General features: G+C 40.5%; 1 protein-coding gene across 1 annotated transcript; it reads left to right on the forward strand.

Annotated features, from left to right (window-relative positions):
• Positions 1 to 4,618: 4,618 nt before the first annotated feature.
• LOC124115783 (calcium-binding protein NCS-1-like) lies at positions 4,619 to 10,168 on the forward strand. The gene is made up of 6 exons (XM_046476901.2): positions 4,619 to 4,686; positions 6,149 to 6,203; positions 6,525 to 6,649; positions 8,374 to 8,526; positions 9,719 to 9,765; positions 10,049 to 10,168. Exons 2-6 carry the CDS (start codon positions 6,163 to 6,165, stop codon positions 10,082 to 10,084), a joined length of 402 nt encoding a protein of 133 aa, XP_046332857.2. The 5' UTR covers positions 4,619 to 4,686; positions 6,149 to 6,162; the 3' UTR covers positions 10,085 to 10,168.
• Positions 10,169 to 20,167: the final 9,999 nt, after the last annotated feature.

Genomic DNA, 20,167 nt, shown 5'->3' on the forward strand with positions numbered 1-20,167 from the left:
CGTACACGTGGTCGTGTAAAAACTCGGATCGCGGTGCTGATATACTTTGTTCATTCGTCTGCAGTGATTTCATTTCTCATTGCACCAGGTGCGCGTTTTACTAATAGCATTTTGCCTACGGTGCACTTTAACTGATACAGTGCGGTTTCCCTACGACGTGGGGCACTCCTTGTCTCCTTGTCACGTGAGAAGGAGACCCCAGGGATATTCCGAATTCTTTTTTATGCTTTTTGTGAATGTTCCTGTATACTTTAAACTGAACACGATTGGTTAATTGGTTCCTTTAAGAGATGAAGGTTTCTTTTCGTGAACACTTGGTGTCATCATTGATTTTTAGTGATCCATTCATATATTTTCCACCGCTGTTTTGGAACTTGTTTCGGCGGAAAATCGAGACTGATTATTTTCTGACGTTTTATGGATACTGGATGGTTGAAAAACAGTCATTCTCCTTCATGCTTTGCCCGGAGAGCAGGTGTTCAGCTTTTTGTTTACCTGGCCGCGCCATACAAAAGACGTTAAAAGATGGTACATGTTGTTACTCTGCCTGGTGCTTGACATAAAGGGGATAAAACAAGGACTGGTCAGCTTGGTGTCAGTATACTGTGTCTGGGTAGGATATGTATGCGGAATGGTATCTCAGGAGGCTGGCACTATAAAACCGGCATTAGTCCAGCCTTTTGTTCAGGTTGGACCCTACCCTTAGAGGTTGACAATAAGCCGGCTCGAAGTAAATATTTCTCCGGATAATCCAACCTTGATTCTTTATAATTGCCCCTCGGAGCCCATTGGAACCATTTTCAATTAAGATCCGCTTATAAAGTGAGCTTTAACTGCTTCAAATCAGTATTACAGCCGTGGTTCTATAACAGAATATTCAACATCGACAATTAAAAATATGTGTCAACGTTACGTATGTCGCTTTGTCTTCTGTAACTTGACCTGTATTTGATGGTGAAAGTGGCTTCCAGTAGATCCACTAATCACGAGAACTCACTAAAAACTTAATTGTGACCTTGATCTTTACTGTTAAACATTGATGCCGTTTTAATGGTGACAATTTTGAGTTGCGTAAGCCATTATATTATGTAGGTCACCTGGTGCCACACAACTGCTAATAAATGAAAACTTTAGCAATGGTTTGACACCAAAGGGTCCACATTCAAATCGATACCAGTATATCACTGTAGAGGTGTGGGTACACAAGTACAAAATGAATACGATATTATAATTAGTAATGATTCAATGCGAGTATTCTGTAAACCAAACTGGGACAAGTATCCGAGCTTGACCACCCAAGCAATGTAGTGAGACCAACTTTAGCTTATCGCAACCTATTGTAATCTAAGGATTGCCACATGTGCATGTTAGTTGGGATATTTGTGCAAACATTCATGAATTACTTTTTCAACCAGGTCTTTCAATACACTTTCCTTCAGGGGGTCACGGGTGGCCCAGTCGTTTAAGACGTTGCAATTCATCATTTAGAGTTGCGTCCCTTAACCGTGCCAGTATCCAATGGTCGCGGGTTCGAATTCAAGATTCTTAGTTTGACAGCACGATTGGCGTACTTATGGGTTTCACCAACATGGTAGGCATTTACGACCGGCATCGCTTCGGTGCTTTCCTCGAATAATACACTGAACGTCGTGACATCACTAAAATTGTACCCACTCACTCACTCACAATGTGGTACCCTATCTTTGTGTACTTATATATGTTACAGGAAACAAGTATAATCAGTGATTAAGTCTAATAACTGGAAATTTCAGTGATTATGTCTAATAACTGAATCACTCGGTGGTTATGTCTAATTACTGAAATCTTCAGTAATTAGACATAATCACTGAAATGAACCAAGGGATTTTATATTTGTTTACTGAAAGCATATCCCTGCCTTTTTATGATAACTTGTGAGAAGGCTTCCTTAATCCTGTCCTAAGCCAATCTTCTGTAAACAAACAGAATCATGTGTTGTAACAACATTTGAGAAGGCTTCGCTAGTTGTCCATAGAAATCAAAACATATGTTACAGGAAACAAGTATAATCAGTGATTAAGTCTAATAACTGGAAATTTCAGTGATTATGTCTAATAACTGATTCACTCGGTGGTTATGTCTAATTACTGAACCAAACCAAACTGTATAATGCTGACGATTTCAATACCGATTGAACACTCTCTTTGCGTCAAGCGGTTTAACAAGATTTCAGTAATTAGACATAACCACCGAGTGAATCAGTTATTAGACATAATCACTGACATTTTCAGTCATTAGACTTAATCACTGATTATACTTGTTTCCTGTAACATATATACACAACTACTAATGGAGTATTTCAATGATCTACCTGGTGTTTAATCTGGCTTTAACTGCAGACAATGACTCTATGTCGATTGTCTCCACGGATAGGATATAACCACAGGACCACAGTCCTCAAAGTTGCTTTCATAACAGTAAATTCATTTTAAAATGAAGTATTAAATATTTGGGTTATGATTCAAAGCGTAACAGTTTGCAATTACATAAATTATCCGGCAGCGCTGCGTGTAGTGTGATGTCACTCGTGACCTAGGCCTGTGAGTGCATATTTGTAAAAGATTATCTATGTTGAAATATCACCCCACTTAGCCCAGCATTTGACGTGGGTTTGTTTGTGACTAATGATTAAGGCATTATCTCCAGGTCACAACTTTAGTCATGAGGCAAAGTCACTCAGTAAACGTGGACAGAAGGACAACATAATTATGTTCACACGCCTGGAAACTGGAAGTACTTAGTCACGCTATCTAGGAATAGTTGTTTTCTTTAACCAGCGGCAACATTTCAAATATTCAGTAGAGTCTCCAAATTTTCCCAAAAATCCAGTATTTTATAGCCGCTGTTATAGCGAAAGAGAAAGAGTCAACACTGCGATAATATAGCGTGTTGTTACTCTGAGGTGTGGAGTTATATACTGACACAGTAAGAGAAAGGGTCAACACTGACTATAGCTGTTGCAGTTACTCTGAGGTGTGGAGTTATGTACTGACACAGTAAGAGAACGTGTCAACATTGACAATAGCTGTTGCAGTTACTCTGAGGTGTGGAGTTGTATACTGACACAGTAAGAGAAAGGGTTAACACTGACTATAGCTGTTGCAGTTACTCTGAGGTGTGGAGTTGAATACTGACACAATAAGAGAAAGGGTCAACACTGACTATAGCTGTTGCAGTTACTCTGAGGTGTGGAGTTGAATACTGACACAGGAAAGGAAAAGTGTCAACATTGACCATAGCTGTTGCAGTTGCTCTGATGTGTGGAGTTATATACTGACACAGTAAGAGAAAGGGTCAACATTGACTATAGCTGTTGCAGTTACTCTGAGGTGTGGAGTTATGTACTGACACAGTAAGAGAACGTGTCAACATTGACAATAGCTGTTGCAGTTACTCTGAGGTGTGGAGTTGTATACTGACACAGTAAGAGAAAGGGTTAACACTGACTATAGCTGTTGCAGTTACTCTGAGGTGTGGAGTTGAATACTGACACAATAAGAGAAAGGGTCAACACTGACTTTAGCTGTTGCAGTTACTCTGAGGTGTGGAGTTGTATACTGACACAGGAAAGGGAAAGTGTCAACATTGACCATAGCTGTTGCAGTTGCTCTGATGTGTGGAGTTATATACTGACACAGTAAGAGAAAGGGTCAACATTGACTATAGCTGTTGCAGTTGCTCTGAGGAGTGGAGTTATTTCTGACTATTTGCATCATATAAGTTCATGTTGAAATGTTATGTGTCCTGTTACCAGCTGAAAATACGTTCCTCGGATCATTTGTTACAATCAAATGTCACATTTTGACCGAGCTACGTCCGATGGATTGTCAGCGACAAAGCATGGCTATATTTGATAATTCCAGTGGTCTGCTGTTATTTCACTTCACTTCCGCCAACACATACTGCCTGTAAAACGCTTAATACAAACAAGATCAATTAGTACCGACTAGGTTATGATCTGATCTAAATGAAAATTGCAAGAGGTGTGACATCTTTAATAAACCAGGCAGAGAAGCTCTATGTATGAAATACGATTCATGCAATATAGCTTTATCATGTGTCTAGTCATGAACATCATGCGGGAAATTACATAATAAATAGCACATTTGTCTTTTTCTTGAAAAACAACATGTTTATCTCTTCAAGTGAACGAAGTAACTTGTTTTCAGAGACGTGACATCTTCTTAGTGACCTATTGTTTTAGCGTTCGCTCGTCACGTCGCCCTGGTTTGATTACCCAACATGAGTTAGAATTCCTTGCGTGAAGCCTTTTTCTTTTTTCCTCCGCCATGGTATTGATGGAATATTGATAAAGCGGCGTAAAACCATACTCACTCACGCACTCACATCACCATTTGTTCGTGATGAAGGTCATAGACATATATAAACCTCTTTAGTGAAAACCATGAGCACAACTACGGTGCCACCACACTAAGGATGATCTTTGAGACCAAGTTGGGATTCGAAATCATAAAACAAGAGTATCGCAGGTGTATGTTTCTCAATAATGAACATGAATTCATGAGTTGAATATTGAAACTAAAATCACAAGAAAGGACAGATGTCACCATGCTGTTCCTATCTTATCTTGGTGAGGTCAGGAGTCTACATACTGATTTTCACATTAGCTTCAGACTGTCTTACAAGGTAAGCATATATTAAAGTGTAATTGTAGGAGTAATATCGAAGCCATATTTTACTTTACCAGTGTAAAGTACTGCGATAGTCCAAAATAACACAACGATATTGAAAATAACACAACGATATTGTTGCAAAATGGGAACAATTTGCAAGTATTTGTGATAATTTCTTTTTGTGGTGAAATGGTGTTTAATGCCTCGTTCAAGTTTATTGCACTTCTACAGCAACGTGTGTCGGTTTGTTTTCTTTTGTTGTGTCTGTCTTGTGAGTGTGTGTGTGTGTGTGTGTGTGTGGGTGTGTGGGTGGGTGTGGGTGTGGGTGTGTGTGTGTGTGTGTGTGTGTGTGTGTGTGTGTGTGTGTGTGTGTGTGTGTGTGTGTGTGTGTGTGTGTGTGTGTGTGTGTGTGTGTGTGTGTGTGCTAGACCAGACATATGCCGATTTAAAAGTACCACCCCACGAAGATATCATGCCACAGTTTAAGATTAAGTACCTCATCTAGACACAGTATACTGATTCCGAGCCGACCAGTCCTTGTGTTAGCCCCTTAATGTCGAGTGCCAGGCAGGGAGCCATAAAGTACCGACTTTTAACATGCTTTGGTTTGACGCGGCCGAGGATCGAACCACCGACCCTCCGCTTTCCGGGCAGACGCGGTGATGAAAAAGCCTAATCCGTCCGCCCAGTCCCACATCCAACAGTTAGCATCTTGAGGTGATGAGGGAGGTTCCTCTGAGTATTGCCTGATTTTTACATGCATGTATGAATGTATGTGTGTATATGTATATGGGTCACCAGTGTGCGTGTGTGTGTGTGTGTGTGTGTGTGTGTGTGTTTGTGTGTGCGTGCGTGAATACTTATGTGCATGTATATTGGTGCGGGATCGCACGCTTTTGTTTTGTATTGATTACTATTCTAGTCTATTGTATTGTTGTGTGCATGTTCATACCAAACTGTTTTAATTGATGTCAAAAGTCTCCGGGTGGTTTCTGTACATTTTACCTACTAAATGTAGTTTTAATCTGTTTCAGTACCAAGACGATTCTGTTCACCACGATATGTTTGTACAGTCTTGAATAAACGAGCTCCATATCTCTCCGTGTTAAATATTGCCGATAGTTTAACTTGTCATGACTTTAAATATTTTGATCAGTTGTTAAATTCTGAGTAAGATGTGTTTAACGCCGTTTTAGTATTCCTGTTTATCACGGCATGCCAGAGTAATGCTGGTCTCAGACGTTTACCACTTTTGTAAAACCAGCGAGCACGGATAGAGTGCTGACAGACCTAGAAAGATATTCGTGGCGAACAGAGATTCGAACCCACGATCATAGGTTTCTGGCGTCCCTAGAGACGCAAGTATGCATAGCGAATTGCGGTGCCTGAGACGATAGGCCACTCGTGTCCCATAAACTCCGAGCAGGTATGCCAGATGTCATCAACTAAATGTTGTTTTCATCGTTGTTTTACAGTTTGTCAATCGGCCATGATGTTTTCGTCCATGTTTGTCTTCCTCGCCCTCTGCTGGTACGTGTTGTTGAATTATACCATGAGAGAGTGAGTGGTGTTAAACGCCTGTTTTATATCAAGGTGTGACAGCTAAATGAGACCCGCGGAGATTCGGGTTAGTTATTGGTCCCCAGAAACATAGTCGTAAGAGGCGACTAAATGGATCGGGTAGTTTGATTAGGTGACTTGATTCATTGCATGTAATCCTATCCCAAATAGCGTGGAGCAATGATTGTTGCAATCACTGGATTGTCGCGGAGGTATAATCAACAAAAATAAACAACACACACCAAAAAAACGAACAATTGTTTTTAATCACTTGTCAACATTCTGTTCCAGCATCACATATAGTGACCTCCTCGATGAAACAGAAAAACAACTATACGGCCAACTCGACCTCGACAAAGACCATGAGGTCACTCTTCCTGAAATGGACAGCTACTTCGAGAAATTTGACACGGACGGCAAGCATACACCTTTTCACATTTGGAGTCCAAACTATTTATTGTATCTTTTTTTTAACCTTAATTGACAACAGAGAAACCACGATAAACACAATCCCTTACACACCCACATGGTTAAGGGTTACTGGGATAGTAAGACTTTATTTCTGTAGTTAATGAGACAATACTGAGGTGGATAGGGTTGTCATCGGAAAAGAAGGGCACGGGGGAGGAGATAGGACAACAGTATCTAATCTAAGTTCAGAATTGACCATTTTTCGTTAATAATAAAACAAAGGTGAAATCTTTGAAAGGCATTTTGACATTTAGCAGTGATACACATAAGGAAGAGAATTTATGGATGTCAACTTCTTTATTATGAGGAACACAACGTTTCGGAGTTTATACTGACTCCTTCATCTGGTGAATCAGCATTCACCCGATGAAGGAGTGAGCATATACTCCGAAACGTTGTGTTCCTCATATCAGAGAAGCTGATTTTCCATACATTTACTTCCTTAATACAAAGGTGTTTTTTGGTCTCCAAGTATGAAAGATACTTTATCGAGATGCAGGGCAGGATCTTATTAGTCCCTCCTTCATAACCAGTAAAGTATTTTACTGAGGTTTCTATGGTTTCAGATTCTTTATTGCGAAACGAGCATAATCCGTCTTCACTTTTTCCAATATTTAGCAAAAACGTTTTAGTTGTTATAATTCTATGGATAAGTTTGTACTGAATGTTTCTTCTTTTATTATCCGCAGTGGATTTTCTAATCATATCAAAGCATTTTGACAGATAGTCTTCAGGTAATGTTACAGTTGGCTTCGACTCCAACTTTGCACAAAGGATATCGAGCGAGATGGCTTGTACATGACTTAATAATTTAAAATGAATTTACAATCGTTAGTAAACAGCATATCTAAGAATAATTGACAATGTTCACCGTCATTATTTCTTCCTACAAACTCACCCTTTGTACGTTTTATCCAACACTGTGGGATATCGTTTATGAGATTAAATGTAGAAGATAATTTTATGTTACTTTCAATTTAAAGTCTATTTTTAGATTTGAAAATGTTTTCAAGTGCACAGTATTTGTAAAAATGTCTTTTGAAATCGTTGTCGATATCTCTGAGTTGTATAAAATCTAATATAGGAATGGACGAAAGTTCTTTAATACTTTGTATTTCAGTTAATTTAAGACTGTTATTATTTGAAAGCACATCTTTCCAAAAAAACGTTTCTTACTTCCTTTACGATTGTTTGGAAGTAAAATTGACAATGTTGATATTTGAAGATCGTGTAATGTGCTAAATGATGCCATAAACCATTTTGCTATATAATTTCTTAATCAATTGTATAATATTATATATTTACAGAAGGATTCAATGTCAATCATTTGTAATCCGCCACTCTAATAATCATTAATTATCATTTTCCGTTTTCCATTCCAAATATATCGAAATAGTAGGGGGTTAAGCTCCTTGAAAAATGGATTGAAAAAAGATGGGTAAAAAGGGGCATAATTTGGGATAATATTTATTGTTTATCGTTAAACCCGTATATGTAGATATCAGCCAAGTACGAGTTTTTAGTTTAATGATCAGGAAGTGACGTTTTGGCAGATACACATTGTATCAAGGATCATTTTCAATGTGGGTGATGATGCGATGACACTGTGTCGGGAGGCGTGTGAATATTTTGATTGTGTGATCATGTAGCAGGGGTCGTGTATTTGCAGGTGATGGCATTATCACACTGAAGTATCTCATCACGCAGCTGGCTTTAGATTGGGCGACAGCCAAGAAGCAGATCTCGGTTTTTGACAAGAACAAGGACGGCGTCATTACTAAAGTAGATGTTAAGCTCATCTTCGATCTGCTCGACACAAACAGTGAGTTCACTTCAACATCATTCCCTTAATACAGCAGATGACAAGTTCATCATCAGTTTGACACAAGTAGTCCACCCATCAACATTCCATTACAAAAGCAGATGACGCAAAAAAGCGACAAAACACTTTCCATATTCATAAGAAATATTTGCCAAAAGCAGACTCGACTGCACGATTCCGACTGTATCATGAGCATGTATTTATGAACCACTATAAAAATAGTGATTACACCAGGTGTTCGCGAAAAGGTGGGCGTCGCAAACACATGCAAAGTAAAGTCACTTGTTCATCTGTCAAACATCACGGGAACATATGGTACAAGTCAACAAAGGGAATCTTCTTTGTCACTGACTCGTCAAATTTTGAAAATGTCCTCCAAATGACTACCCTAAAACGTTTCAAAAGATTTGGTGAGGCCTTGAATGTTGTGACCTTGATCAAACAACTTCTGGGCAAGAGTCGTGTGACGCACTTTCAAAAGTGAAATATTGAGACTAAGAGCTGGAGCTCCAGGAATATTGCTCGACCTGAAGGAAAAGTTGACTATAAGAAAGGTTAAAGTCATCCCTCGTCCACGGTCTAATGGAGAATGTTTTGTCATTCTGAATCTTTATGCATAGATCGAAATATGAAACAGATGAGGCGGTCTCACTGGTCTCCTCTATTTCTAGTTTAGTTGGGTAAATCAGTGAATGGGAATTGTCTATTTGATGGTTATTGAAGGATATTTGACCATCCATATAATTTGAAGGTTAAGTTAAACTTCTTGCCCAAATGACCTTGTTTTGACTCTGGCAATACGAATAGAAAATCCGATTTTTATTCATAAAGAAACGGATCAGCGGGGAGGGGGGCACAATTGTGCCCTTAGGGATGCCCACCCCTTGCCCAAATCCTTCCAGCATCCCTCCTTTAATACAGCAGTTTTAATACAAACTCATCTATAACTAGCTTGACACAAACAGCGATATTTGCATATTTTGGACCTGACGCAACACTAAATGCAGAGGTGACATACATTTTCCTTGACATGAGCCAGAGATGTAGGTGAAGACTGTGGTTTGATGGAGTAAAATAATCAGCTTGAGTCACAGATTTGTCCATAGCTAGACTCTAGGTTGAAGATCGCAATCGACACTATTTACTGATACTAGCTATACTCCTTTATGCCACATCAAATCATGCATTTCAGAAAATGGAAAAGTAACGTTGCAGGAATTTCAAGATAAATATGTTGAGGTAAGTAAAAGTAAACTGAAACAAACACAAACCTACCTTTCTTACAATATTTAAACGACATATAAATATTTGAATCACTGGATAATGAAACCAGTTGGTTACGTTAAACGCATAATTGTATATAGATATTATCTCAGCATTTGTTTGATAAAAAAATATGTTTCAGTTTGGAAACAAATCATGATCACTTGATTAATACAAAACAATTTGATCAGATTCAGCAAATAATTCTACGTCGATTTTTTAATTTAATAGTATAATAATAACGATTTTGACGTTTCAGGTTCTTACCGCAGGCGTAAATATTATCGGAAAATAAGATGGACATAATTTTGTGATATATTTGATAACACTCATGAAATAAACATATATGTTACATATAGTAAATATGCTTAAATCAAGGGACCAGATGTTCAGGGAACTGAACACTATGACTCGATGGAACAAGATGTGTATATATTAATGAGTGAATGCGTCTTAAACCATAGTCATTGTCGTATATTGCACGTATTGTACGACGACATGATAGGACAACAGGAACATCAGCCTAAACATCCCATATTATGACCACATTGAACGTAGGCATAAGCATCACATACCATGACCACAAAACAGTGAGCGTAAACATCGCATACTCGGACACATGACAAGCATTTCCTCTTCGACCATATGATCGTCGGCACAAGCATCTCACACAACGGACACAGAGCCCCTTAGCTTAAGCATCAACGAATATGACCCCAATACAGTTAGCACAAGCATCGCATACTTCGATCAAAGTACCGTTATCATGAGCATCGCATACCACGACCACATCGTCACTGAGCAGCAACATAGCAGTGAATAAGACCACTCACCTAAATCGTCAGTCTGTGTTCACCTCATCGTTAAAGGAGACATCTGAATATGGGCATGGTCTTCAATGCCAAAATATGTTCTGCCAACGGATTTGAACTCGGAAGTGCTTCATCATATGTTTCTTGACATTTTATTGGTATCGCGCGCAACAGAAATGAAATCTCATTTACAATCGTTTAGTATGAAATCTGCGTTGATGAAAATACTTTCTACATAGATGGAAATACCTTCAACGTAAATGAAAATACCATCTACGTTGATAAAATTACCATCTACGTAGATGAAAATACCATCTACGTAGATGAAAATACCTTGTACGTTGATCAAAATACGATCTACGTTGATCAAAATACCATCTACGTTGATCAAAATACCATGTACGTTGATGAAAATATCATCTACCTTGATCAAAATACCTTCCACGTAGATAAAAATACCTTCCACGTAAATAAAACAAACTTTTTAAATAGTAAACACAAAAAAATGTAATGAATCCTCTGTAGATAAACTTCAGTTCAAATGTAAAAATTCACGCAATTATTAAGGGATTCCCATTCATCTAACAGCAAGTTAAGAACACACAATTTGGTCAAGTCATCTATAAATATTGAGAATTATCTTACATATTGTAAAAACAAAGGTCATAGGTCACTTTTCTCAAAACTTCGTTTTAGTAATCACAAACTAAAAATTGAAAAATTGATAGATATACAAAAACACCAACCCCATTAGAACAACTTATCTGTGAAACATGTGATGTCTCAGAAGATGAGCAACATTACGTACTGTCTTGTATAAAATACAACCAAGAAAGTGAATCACAAATAATCCTCAATCATGATAAAGAATTTGGTACACTCTGTTAAAAGGAACAGTTTTTAATAACAGTTATCCAGAAACAACTTCCAAGATCTGCTATCATTTCAACAATTACAAACAAATTACCATAGTTTTGCTCAATTCTTATATTGTTTCCATATCATTATAATACACTTGTTTGGAAATAAAATTATAATGTACCTCCTTTGTATGTTGAATGTACCTGTGTTTCTTAATTGTCGTCTATTGTGCATGTATTTTGTAGTTTGTGATAGTGTAATATTGCCACTGTTTCGTCATGGAATGTTTCGCAATACATATCTCATCTAAAACATCTTTTTTGTGTGATAGTTTCTTATAGTTGTGTACGGGGGCACAGTTGGCACAGTCGCCTAAGGGGCTGCAATTCGCTATGCAGAGTTGTGTCCCTTGGGCACGCCAGAAACCTATGACAGTGTGATTTAATCCCGGTTCGCTCCAATTTTGTTGTCAACACAAAACCCGTGCTCGTTGGTTTCACCAAAGGGGTGAACGTCTAAGACCTGCATCACCTCGGGCTTTCCTCCCACATCAAGCTGACACGGAATACTATTCAAAACGGCGTTAACCCAACTCACTCACTCACTCTTGTGTACGGCACCGTTTGGTTAACCGGGTTTGTGTTGTGATTGCTTCCAGTTTAGATTTGAAGTATGTTTAGAAGAATGTTACTATTTTTAACCTAAACATCGTGAAGATATCATGCAACCGGATTATCTTTTAGGCAAATAATTGCAAACTACAGACCAACTTGATTTCCTATGTATCCAGAAGCAAAGAACATATACGGGTGTATAATCTATTCCGGAAGTTAAAAAAACTATCAAACCGTAAACTGCCGCATGAAACGGTATGAATCATACATTACATACAGTGAACTACTTGTAACAGTGATACTGGAATATTGCTAAAAGCGGCGTAAAACCATACTCACTCACTGTAACAGTACTGTGCTCAACTATGCCCAGCAAGGGTCATACATGTGATTATGAAGACAACTAATTACAAATTTATCATATCAAACACGTTGTTTTACATGTGTTGTTTATTGAACAAAGTCATACTTTTTAGAAGCCTGGTATTTAATTGTGTTGAACAATATGTTGCAACAGCAATGTGAGGTTGAAAGATTGAGTGCGCGTGACAGGCTTGACCTAAATTCCTCCCTGAAACCTTTCTCGATGGCTGCCTTAATAACATGCGATACATTGCAAAGGTAGTGCGCAATAGAGCTGTTCGGGTAAGTGCGATAATCATTCGTTCGCAGTGATACAGCTTGAATAAGATACGATGTACAGCATTGCAAGGTCAGTGCGTGATGAAGCTCAATACTACGCATATAGCTAAAGGAGATAATCGTTTCATGCGCAATAGTTTATTCTTACAAAATATAGACCGGATAACTTTAGCGAAATGAGATATATATTTCCCCTAAACATTTTTAGCTCTTTTAAAAACAAATTGAACAAATGTCATGGGTTATCTGCATTACGAAACGTGACTAAGTCTCAGAATAGCAAGACGATTTTGAAGCATCTCCTAATGCGGGAAAAGACTGGCATCAACATTCCACGCACATGATCATGACTTGTATGTTTCGTTTCGGTAAATGCATGGCTTGAAATTTCAAATAAACCAACATGTCGACATACATGCTAGAAAACTAACCGTTCCCGTATACTTACTTCCCCGCCTTCAGGGCGGGGAAGAATGATCCGAGAAGCCTAGAATATATCTTCAGCTACTGATAATAGAACGCACCATCTTTCAAACTGTTGTATTGCTAGAATATAAACGAATAGTTTCTTCAGCTGTCTCGTGGACCAATTCAGCCGGCGGGTGGCCAAGTATATAACTCTACACCACAGTAGAACTTCAGCAGCTATAGTCAATGTTCACTCTTTCTCTCTATACGTATATAAGTATATACGTCTATACTACAGGGTAACTGCAACCGCTAAATACAAACAATGCCAGTCGGTACTGATTGATCTGGTTTGTATTAAACAAAGCGTTTTACAAAAAAGTGTTGGCGGAAGTGAAGTGAAATAACAGCAGACCATTGGAATTATCAAATATAACCATGCTTTGTCGCTGACAATCAATTGGACGTAGTTGGGTCAAAATGTGACATGCGTTTGTATCAAACGATCCGAGGAACGTATAACCTATTTTCAGCTACTGATAACAAGACACATAAACTTTCAACATGAACTTATATAATATGCAGAAATATGACTGTCATTACAAAGTAAATGTAATACCTATAAACACTACCTCAGTGTTGAGTCTTTCTCTAATTATGTAAGTATCTATATATCTTCACATCACAAAGTAATTGCAACAGCTATAGTCAGTGGTGACTCTTTCTTTCACTATACTTTGTCTATGACACTCTATGTCTTACCGTAAGTATGTAAATCTATACCTCAAAGCAACTGCAGCAGGTATATTCCCACAGTGCTGACTGCTGATCTATAATCCTTCAGTGTTGATTTTTTCTCTTACTGTGAAAGTATATAAACCGTACACCACAGACTACTGCAACAGCTATAGTCAGTGTTGACTCTTGCCCCAACTGTGTACGTACACACCACACCAACTGCAAAAGCAATATTCCCACAGTGTGCTCCTGCGGTAAAAGTATGCAATGCTTCAGATAACGGTTCTGTGGTCACAGCATATGAAGCTGTGTGCAAAGCCTATGGTTTATGGTCCTGTGGTTGAAGTATGCAATGCTTCAGATAACGGTTCTGTGGTCACAGCATATGAAACTGTGTGCAAAGCTTATGGTTTATGGTCCTGTGGTTGAAGTATGCAATGCTTCAGATAACGGTTCTGTGGTCACAGTATATGAAGCTGTGTGCAAAGCTTATGGTTTATGGTCCTGTGGTTGAAGTATGCAATGCTTCAGATAACGGTTCTGTGGTCACAGCATATGAAGCTGTGTGCAAAGCTTATGGTTTATGGTCCTGTGGTTGTAGTATACAATGCTTCAGATAACGGTTCTGTGGTCACAGTATATGGAGCTGTGTGCAAAGCTTATGGTTTTGATCCTGTGGTTGTAGTATGCAGTGTTCAGTGTATCAAGTAGTGGTATGATAAATGCTTCTACGATTATGTCTATACGTGTTAAGACGACATTCACTCACTAATATATTGACATAGGGTGCTCCTAGTGTTGACTTCCATGACACTGAGGGGGGCACGGGTGGCCAAGTCGTCTAAGGCGCCGCGATTCGCTGTGCAGAGTTGCGTCCCTTGGGCACGCCAGAAACCTATGATTGTAGGTTCGAATCCCGGTTCGCCCCAATTATGTTTCTAGGTTTGTCAGCACCATACCCGTGCTCGTGGGTTTCACCGAAGTGGTAAACGTCTGAGACCTGCATCACTTCGGGCTTTCCTCCCACATTAAGCTGACACGCCGTGATATAACTGGAATAATGTTTAAAGCGGCGTTAAACCCAACTCACTCACTCACTCATTCCATGACACTGAGGTCAAATTCTCTAAGCATGCGTTCTTCATGCAAGCAATATGTCTTTATTTCACGAGTGTTCTTAAATCTATCACATAAGCATACATATCCGTCCTATTTTCCAGTAATGTTTTTCACTGTAAGATACAACTTACATAGAATAATGGGTTGAACTCATTAGCTACAGTACCCAAATGGTTTGGTCCAGTTTTTTTCTAATAAATATCAAAAATACGCTGAGGTTATATCTATATAGAATTATGTGTTGAACCTAACCAACTGGTGTCATTATTATTTCAGTGTTCAAATATTCATATGTCGTTTAAATATTGAAAGCAAAGAGGCGTTTGAATTTGTCTCAGTACAATGTTTTAAATGCATTATTTTACTCACCCTAACATATTTATCTTGAAATTACTTTTTCATTTTCTGAAAATCAAACATGATTTTAATAAGATATAACGTTTGCAGGCAACACACAACATGAAAACAAAATATATGGCTAAGGATCTTTTTATGATCAATACGCCCCCCTTATCTTTTTTTCCAATTGCACGATTGGTCTAGTAATAAAGAACTATAGCTAAGATTAGCGAATAGGGTCGATTGCGATCTTCAAGTGAGAGTCTAGCTTTGGGAACTTTGTGACCCAAACTGATAACACGCTCCACGATCAGCCATTTTGTGATGCACCTGTGCATTTAATGTTTTGACACGTCCAAAATATTCAAATACAGAAAATAACATCTTAATAATATGAATAATTTTTTCATGAGGATTGTTTAAAGATTTCCATCATTCTTGAATTGTGTGACTCAAATTGGACGAAACAGTTCATTGTCATACATTTTCCCTTAACTGGAAGATTGATGAAAGGAAATCACTGTTTGTGTCAAACTGTTCGAAGATGTGCTTGTCATCTAATTTAGTAATTGGAGGCTGATGGAAGGAAATCATTGTTTATGTCAATCCAATTGAAGATGGGCTTGTCATCTGCTGGGTTAAGGAACAATGTTGGAGGGAACTCACCGTTTGTGTCAAGGAAACCGAAGATGAGCTTACCATCGGCATTGAAATGACGCCGTTCGTGTTCTTGTCAAACACCGAGGGCTGCACCGTGGCCGTCGCCCGATCTACTGTCAACAGCGTGATGAGATCCTTCAGTGTGATCATGTCATCACCTACAAACACACGCCCCCTGACACAGTGTGATCATGCCATCATAATATTCATTCGCCAACGACACAGTGTTAATGTACCATCACCTACAAATACACGCCCCCCTGACACAGTGTGATCCTGTCATCACCTACAAACACACGCCCCCTGACACAGTGTGATCCTGTCATCACCTACAAACACACGCCCCCCTGACACAGTGTGATCATGTCATCACCTACAAACACACGCCCCCCTGACACAGTGTGATCCTGTCATCAACTACAAACACACGCCCCCTGACATAGTGTGATCATGTCATCACCTACACACACACGCCCCCTGACACAGTGTGATCATGTCATCACCTACAAACACACGCCCCCCGACACAGTGTGATCATGTCATCACCTACAAACACACGCCCCCCTGACACAGTGTGATCATGTCATCAACTACAAACACACGCCCCCTGACATAGTGTGATCATGTCATCACCTACAAACACACGCCCCCTGACACAGTGTGATCCTGTCATCACCTACAAACACACGCCCCCCTGACACAGTGTGATCACGCAATCACCTACAAACACACGCCCCCTTGACACAGTGTGATCACGCCATCACCTACAAACACACGCCCCCTGACACAGTGTGATCATGTCATCACCTACAAACATACGCCCCCTGACACAGTGTGATCCTGTCATCAACTACAAACACACGCCCCCCTGACACAGTGTGATCCTGTCATCACCTACAAACACACGCCCCCTGACACAGTGTGATCACGCCATCACCTACAAACACACGCCCCCCTGACACAGTGTGATCACGCCATCACCTACAAACACACGCCCCCCTGACACAGTGTGATCACGTCATCACCTACAAACACACGCCCCCTGACACAGTGTGATCCTGTCATCACCTACAAACACACGCCCCCCTGACACGGTGTAATCATGTCATCACCTACAAACACACGCCCCCCGACACAGTGTGATCATGTCATCACCTACAAACACACGCCCCCCTGACACAGTGTGATCCTGTCATCACCTACAAACACACGCCCCCCCTGACACAGTGTGATCCTGTCATCACCTACAAACACACGCCCCCCGACACAGTGTGATCATGTCATCACCTACAAACACACGCCCCCCTGACACAGTGTGATCCTGTCATCACCTACAAACACACGCCCCCCTGACACAGTGTGATCATGTCATCACCTACAAACACACGCCCCCCGACACAGTGTGATCATGTCATCACCTACAAACACACGCCCCCCGACACAGTGTGATCATGTCATCACCTACAAACACACGCCCCCCTGACACAGTGTGATCATGTCATCACCTACAAACACACGCCCCCCTGACACAGTGTGATCATGTCATCACCTACAAACACACGCCCCCCTGACACAGTGTGATCATGTCATCACCTACAAACACACGCCCCCCTGACACAGTGTGATCCTGTCATCACCTACAAACACACGCCCCCTGACATAGTGTGATCATGTCATCACCTACAAACACACGCCCCCTGACACAGTGTGATCCTGTCATCACCTACAAACACACGCCCCCTGACACAGTGTGATCACGCAATCACCTACAAACACACGCCCCCCTGACACAGTGTGATCACGCCATCACCTACAAACACACGCCCCCTGACACAGTGTGATCATGTCATCACCTACAAACATACGCCCCCTGACACAGTGTGATCATGTCATCAACTACAAACACACGCCCCCCTGACACAGTGTGATCATGTCATCACCTACAAACACACGCCCCCTGACACAGTGTGATCACGCCATCACCTACAAACACACGCCCCCCTGACACAGTGTGATCACGCCATCACCTACAAACACACGCCCCCCTGACACAGTGTGATCACGCCATCACCTACAAACACACGCCCCCCTGACACAGTGTGATCACGTCATCACCTACAAACACACGCCCCCTGACACAGTGTGATCCTGTCATCACCTACAAACACACGCCCCCCTGACACGGTGTAATCATGTCATCACCTACAAACACACGCCCCCCGACACAGTGTGATCATGTCATCACCTACAAACACACGCCCCCCTGACACAGTGTGATCCTGTCATCACCTACAAACACACGCCCCCCTGACACAGTGTGATCCTGTCATCACCTACAAACACACGCCCCCCGACACAGTGTGATCATGTCATCACCTACAAACACACGCCCCCCTGACACAGTGTGATCCTGTCATCACCTACAAACACACGCCCCCCTGACACAGTGTGATCATGTCATCACCTACAAACACACGCCCCCCTGACACAGTGTGATCCTGTCATCACCTACAAACACACGCCCCCCTGACACAGTGTGATCACGCCATCACCTACAAACACACGCCCCCCCTGACACAGTGTGATCACGCCATCATAATATTCATTCGCCCACGACACAGTGTTAATGTACATGTACCATCACCCAAAGGAAATAATCCCCGATACAATGTGTATCTGCCAATACACTCCCTCGTTAAACTAGAACTCATACCCGGCTGATATCTACATACACACGTGTCACCTGTCCATTTCAGAAAGAGTGACCTCATGGTCTTTGTCCAGATCGAGTTGGCTGTATAGTTGTTTTTCTGTTTCATCAAGGGTGATGCTATATGTGATGCAGAAACTGTTAATTTTTATATTTATACATATCAGTTTTTATCAATTGTGCCAAGTGATTTAAACAGAAAATCGTTAAAATGAATTATTTAAGTGACCCCAACAGCAGAAAACGTAAAATATATACAATGCGACCACTCAAGAACTGCGATTTGAATAGTCAGCAATAACAGCATCTGTGCTTGAAGATATTTATACAAATGCATGACAGCCAAGACAGAAGTTGTGTTGTGTTGTGTTGTGTTGTGTTGTGTTGTGTTGTGTTGTGTTGTTCTCAGGAACATTCCAGCTGTAAGCCTGCGGCCTGTACACAATTGTGTCTGGACCAAGCAGTCCAGTGATTGGTATTGTGAGCAAGGTACCATGCCGTCGCGTTATGTTGACACGCTATTAAGCAAAACACCGAGCCAGACCTCCCATCCATTAAGTCGCCTCTTACAGCCAGGGTGGTGGGGACCAATGCTTACCCGGAATCCAGACAGGTTCTCATTTAGCTGTCACGATTATGTTTCTAGGTCTGTCAGCACCAAATCCGTGTCTCGCCTCGCGTGTTTCACCAAAGTGGTAAACGTCTGAGACCTACATCACACTGGGCTTTCCTCCCACGTTAACCCGACACGCCGTGATATACGTGGAATAGTGAATGCGGCGTAAAAGTCAACTCACTCACAATTCGGAATTTAATAACTGTCACACACTGAGAGAAGATGTTTATTTAAGTCTCACATTCTGTACACTCATATCATGCAGATAACATTCATGGCACTGAAGCAGGATAAATATACAGTAAGTAGCTAGAATGTACAGGAACTACCAAGGGTTTATGAGAGACTATTAAAATCGAGGAAAACAGTTTGGTATAAACATCATTAATTTTTAAGGCAGATAATACAATATATTAAAATAGAATAAAATAAAACACAATACAAGCAATAGACATTCACACAAACGCATGAACGAACACGCATACGATGACACATATAGATGACAGGCAAACACAAGCGCATACGCAGGTGTCACGTACACTGTTGATAGTATCGGCAGATACATATAGATGACTGAGGCACACACAAGCGCACACGCAGGTTTCACGTACACTGTTGATAGTATCGGCAGATGTAATACAATACTATCAACCAGTCTCTCACCCATCCGTTTTGAACCAAAATACTATTTGCTTGAAAAGACACGTGGGTATCCATTCAGAATACATTATGTAATTATACATGAGGCAATACTCAGAGCTGCCTCCTCAACACCTCCTCAAGCTAATTACTGGATCTAGGACTTGGCAGACAAGTTAGGTGTTGTCATCCCCGCCTCCGTGGTGTAGTTGAGAGAGCT

The sequence above is a fragment of the Haliotis rufescens genome, unplaced genomic scaffold, assembly GCF_023055435.1.
Source record: "Haliotis rufescens isolate VD_foot unplaced genomic scaffold, xgHalRufe1.0.p SCAF_59, whole genome shotgun sequence".
Classification (NCBI taxonomy): Eukaryota; Metazoa; Mollusca; class Gastropoda; order Lepetellida; family Haliotidae; genus Haliotis; species Haliotis rufescens.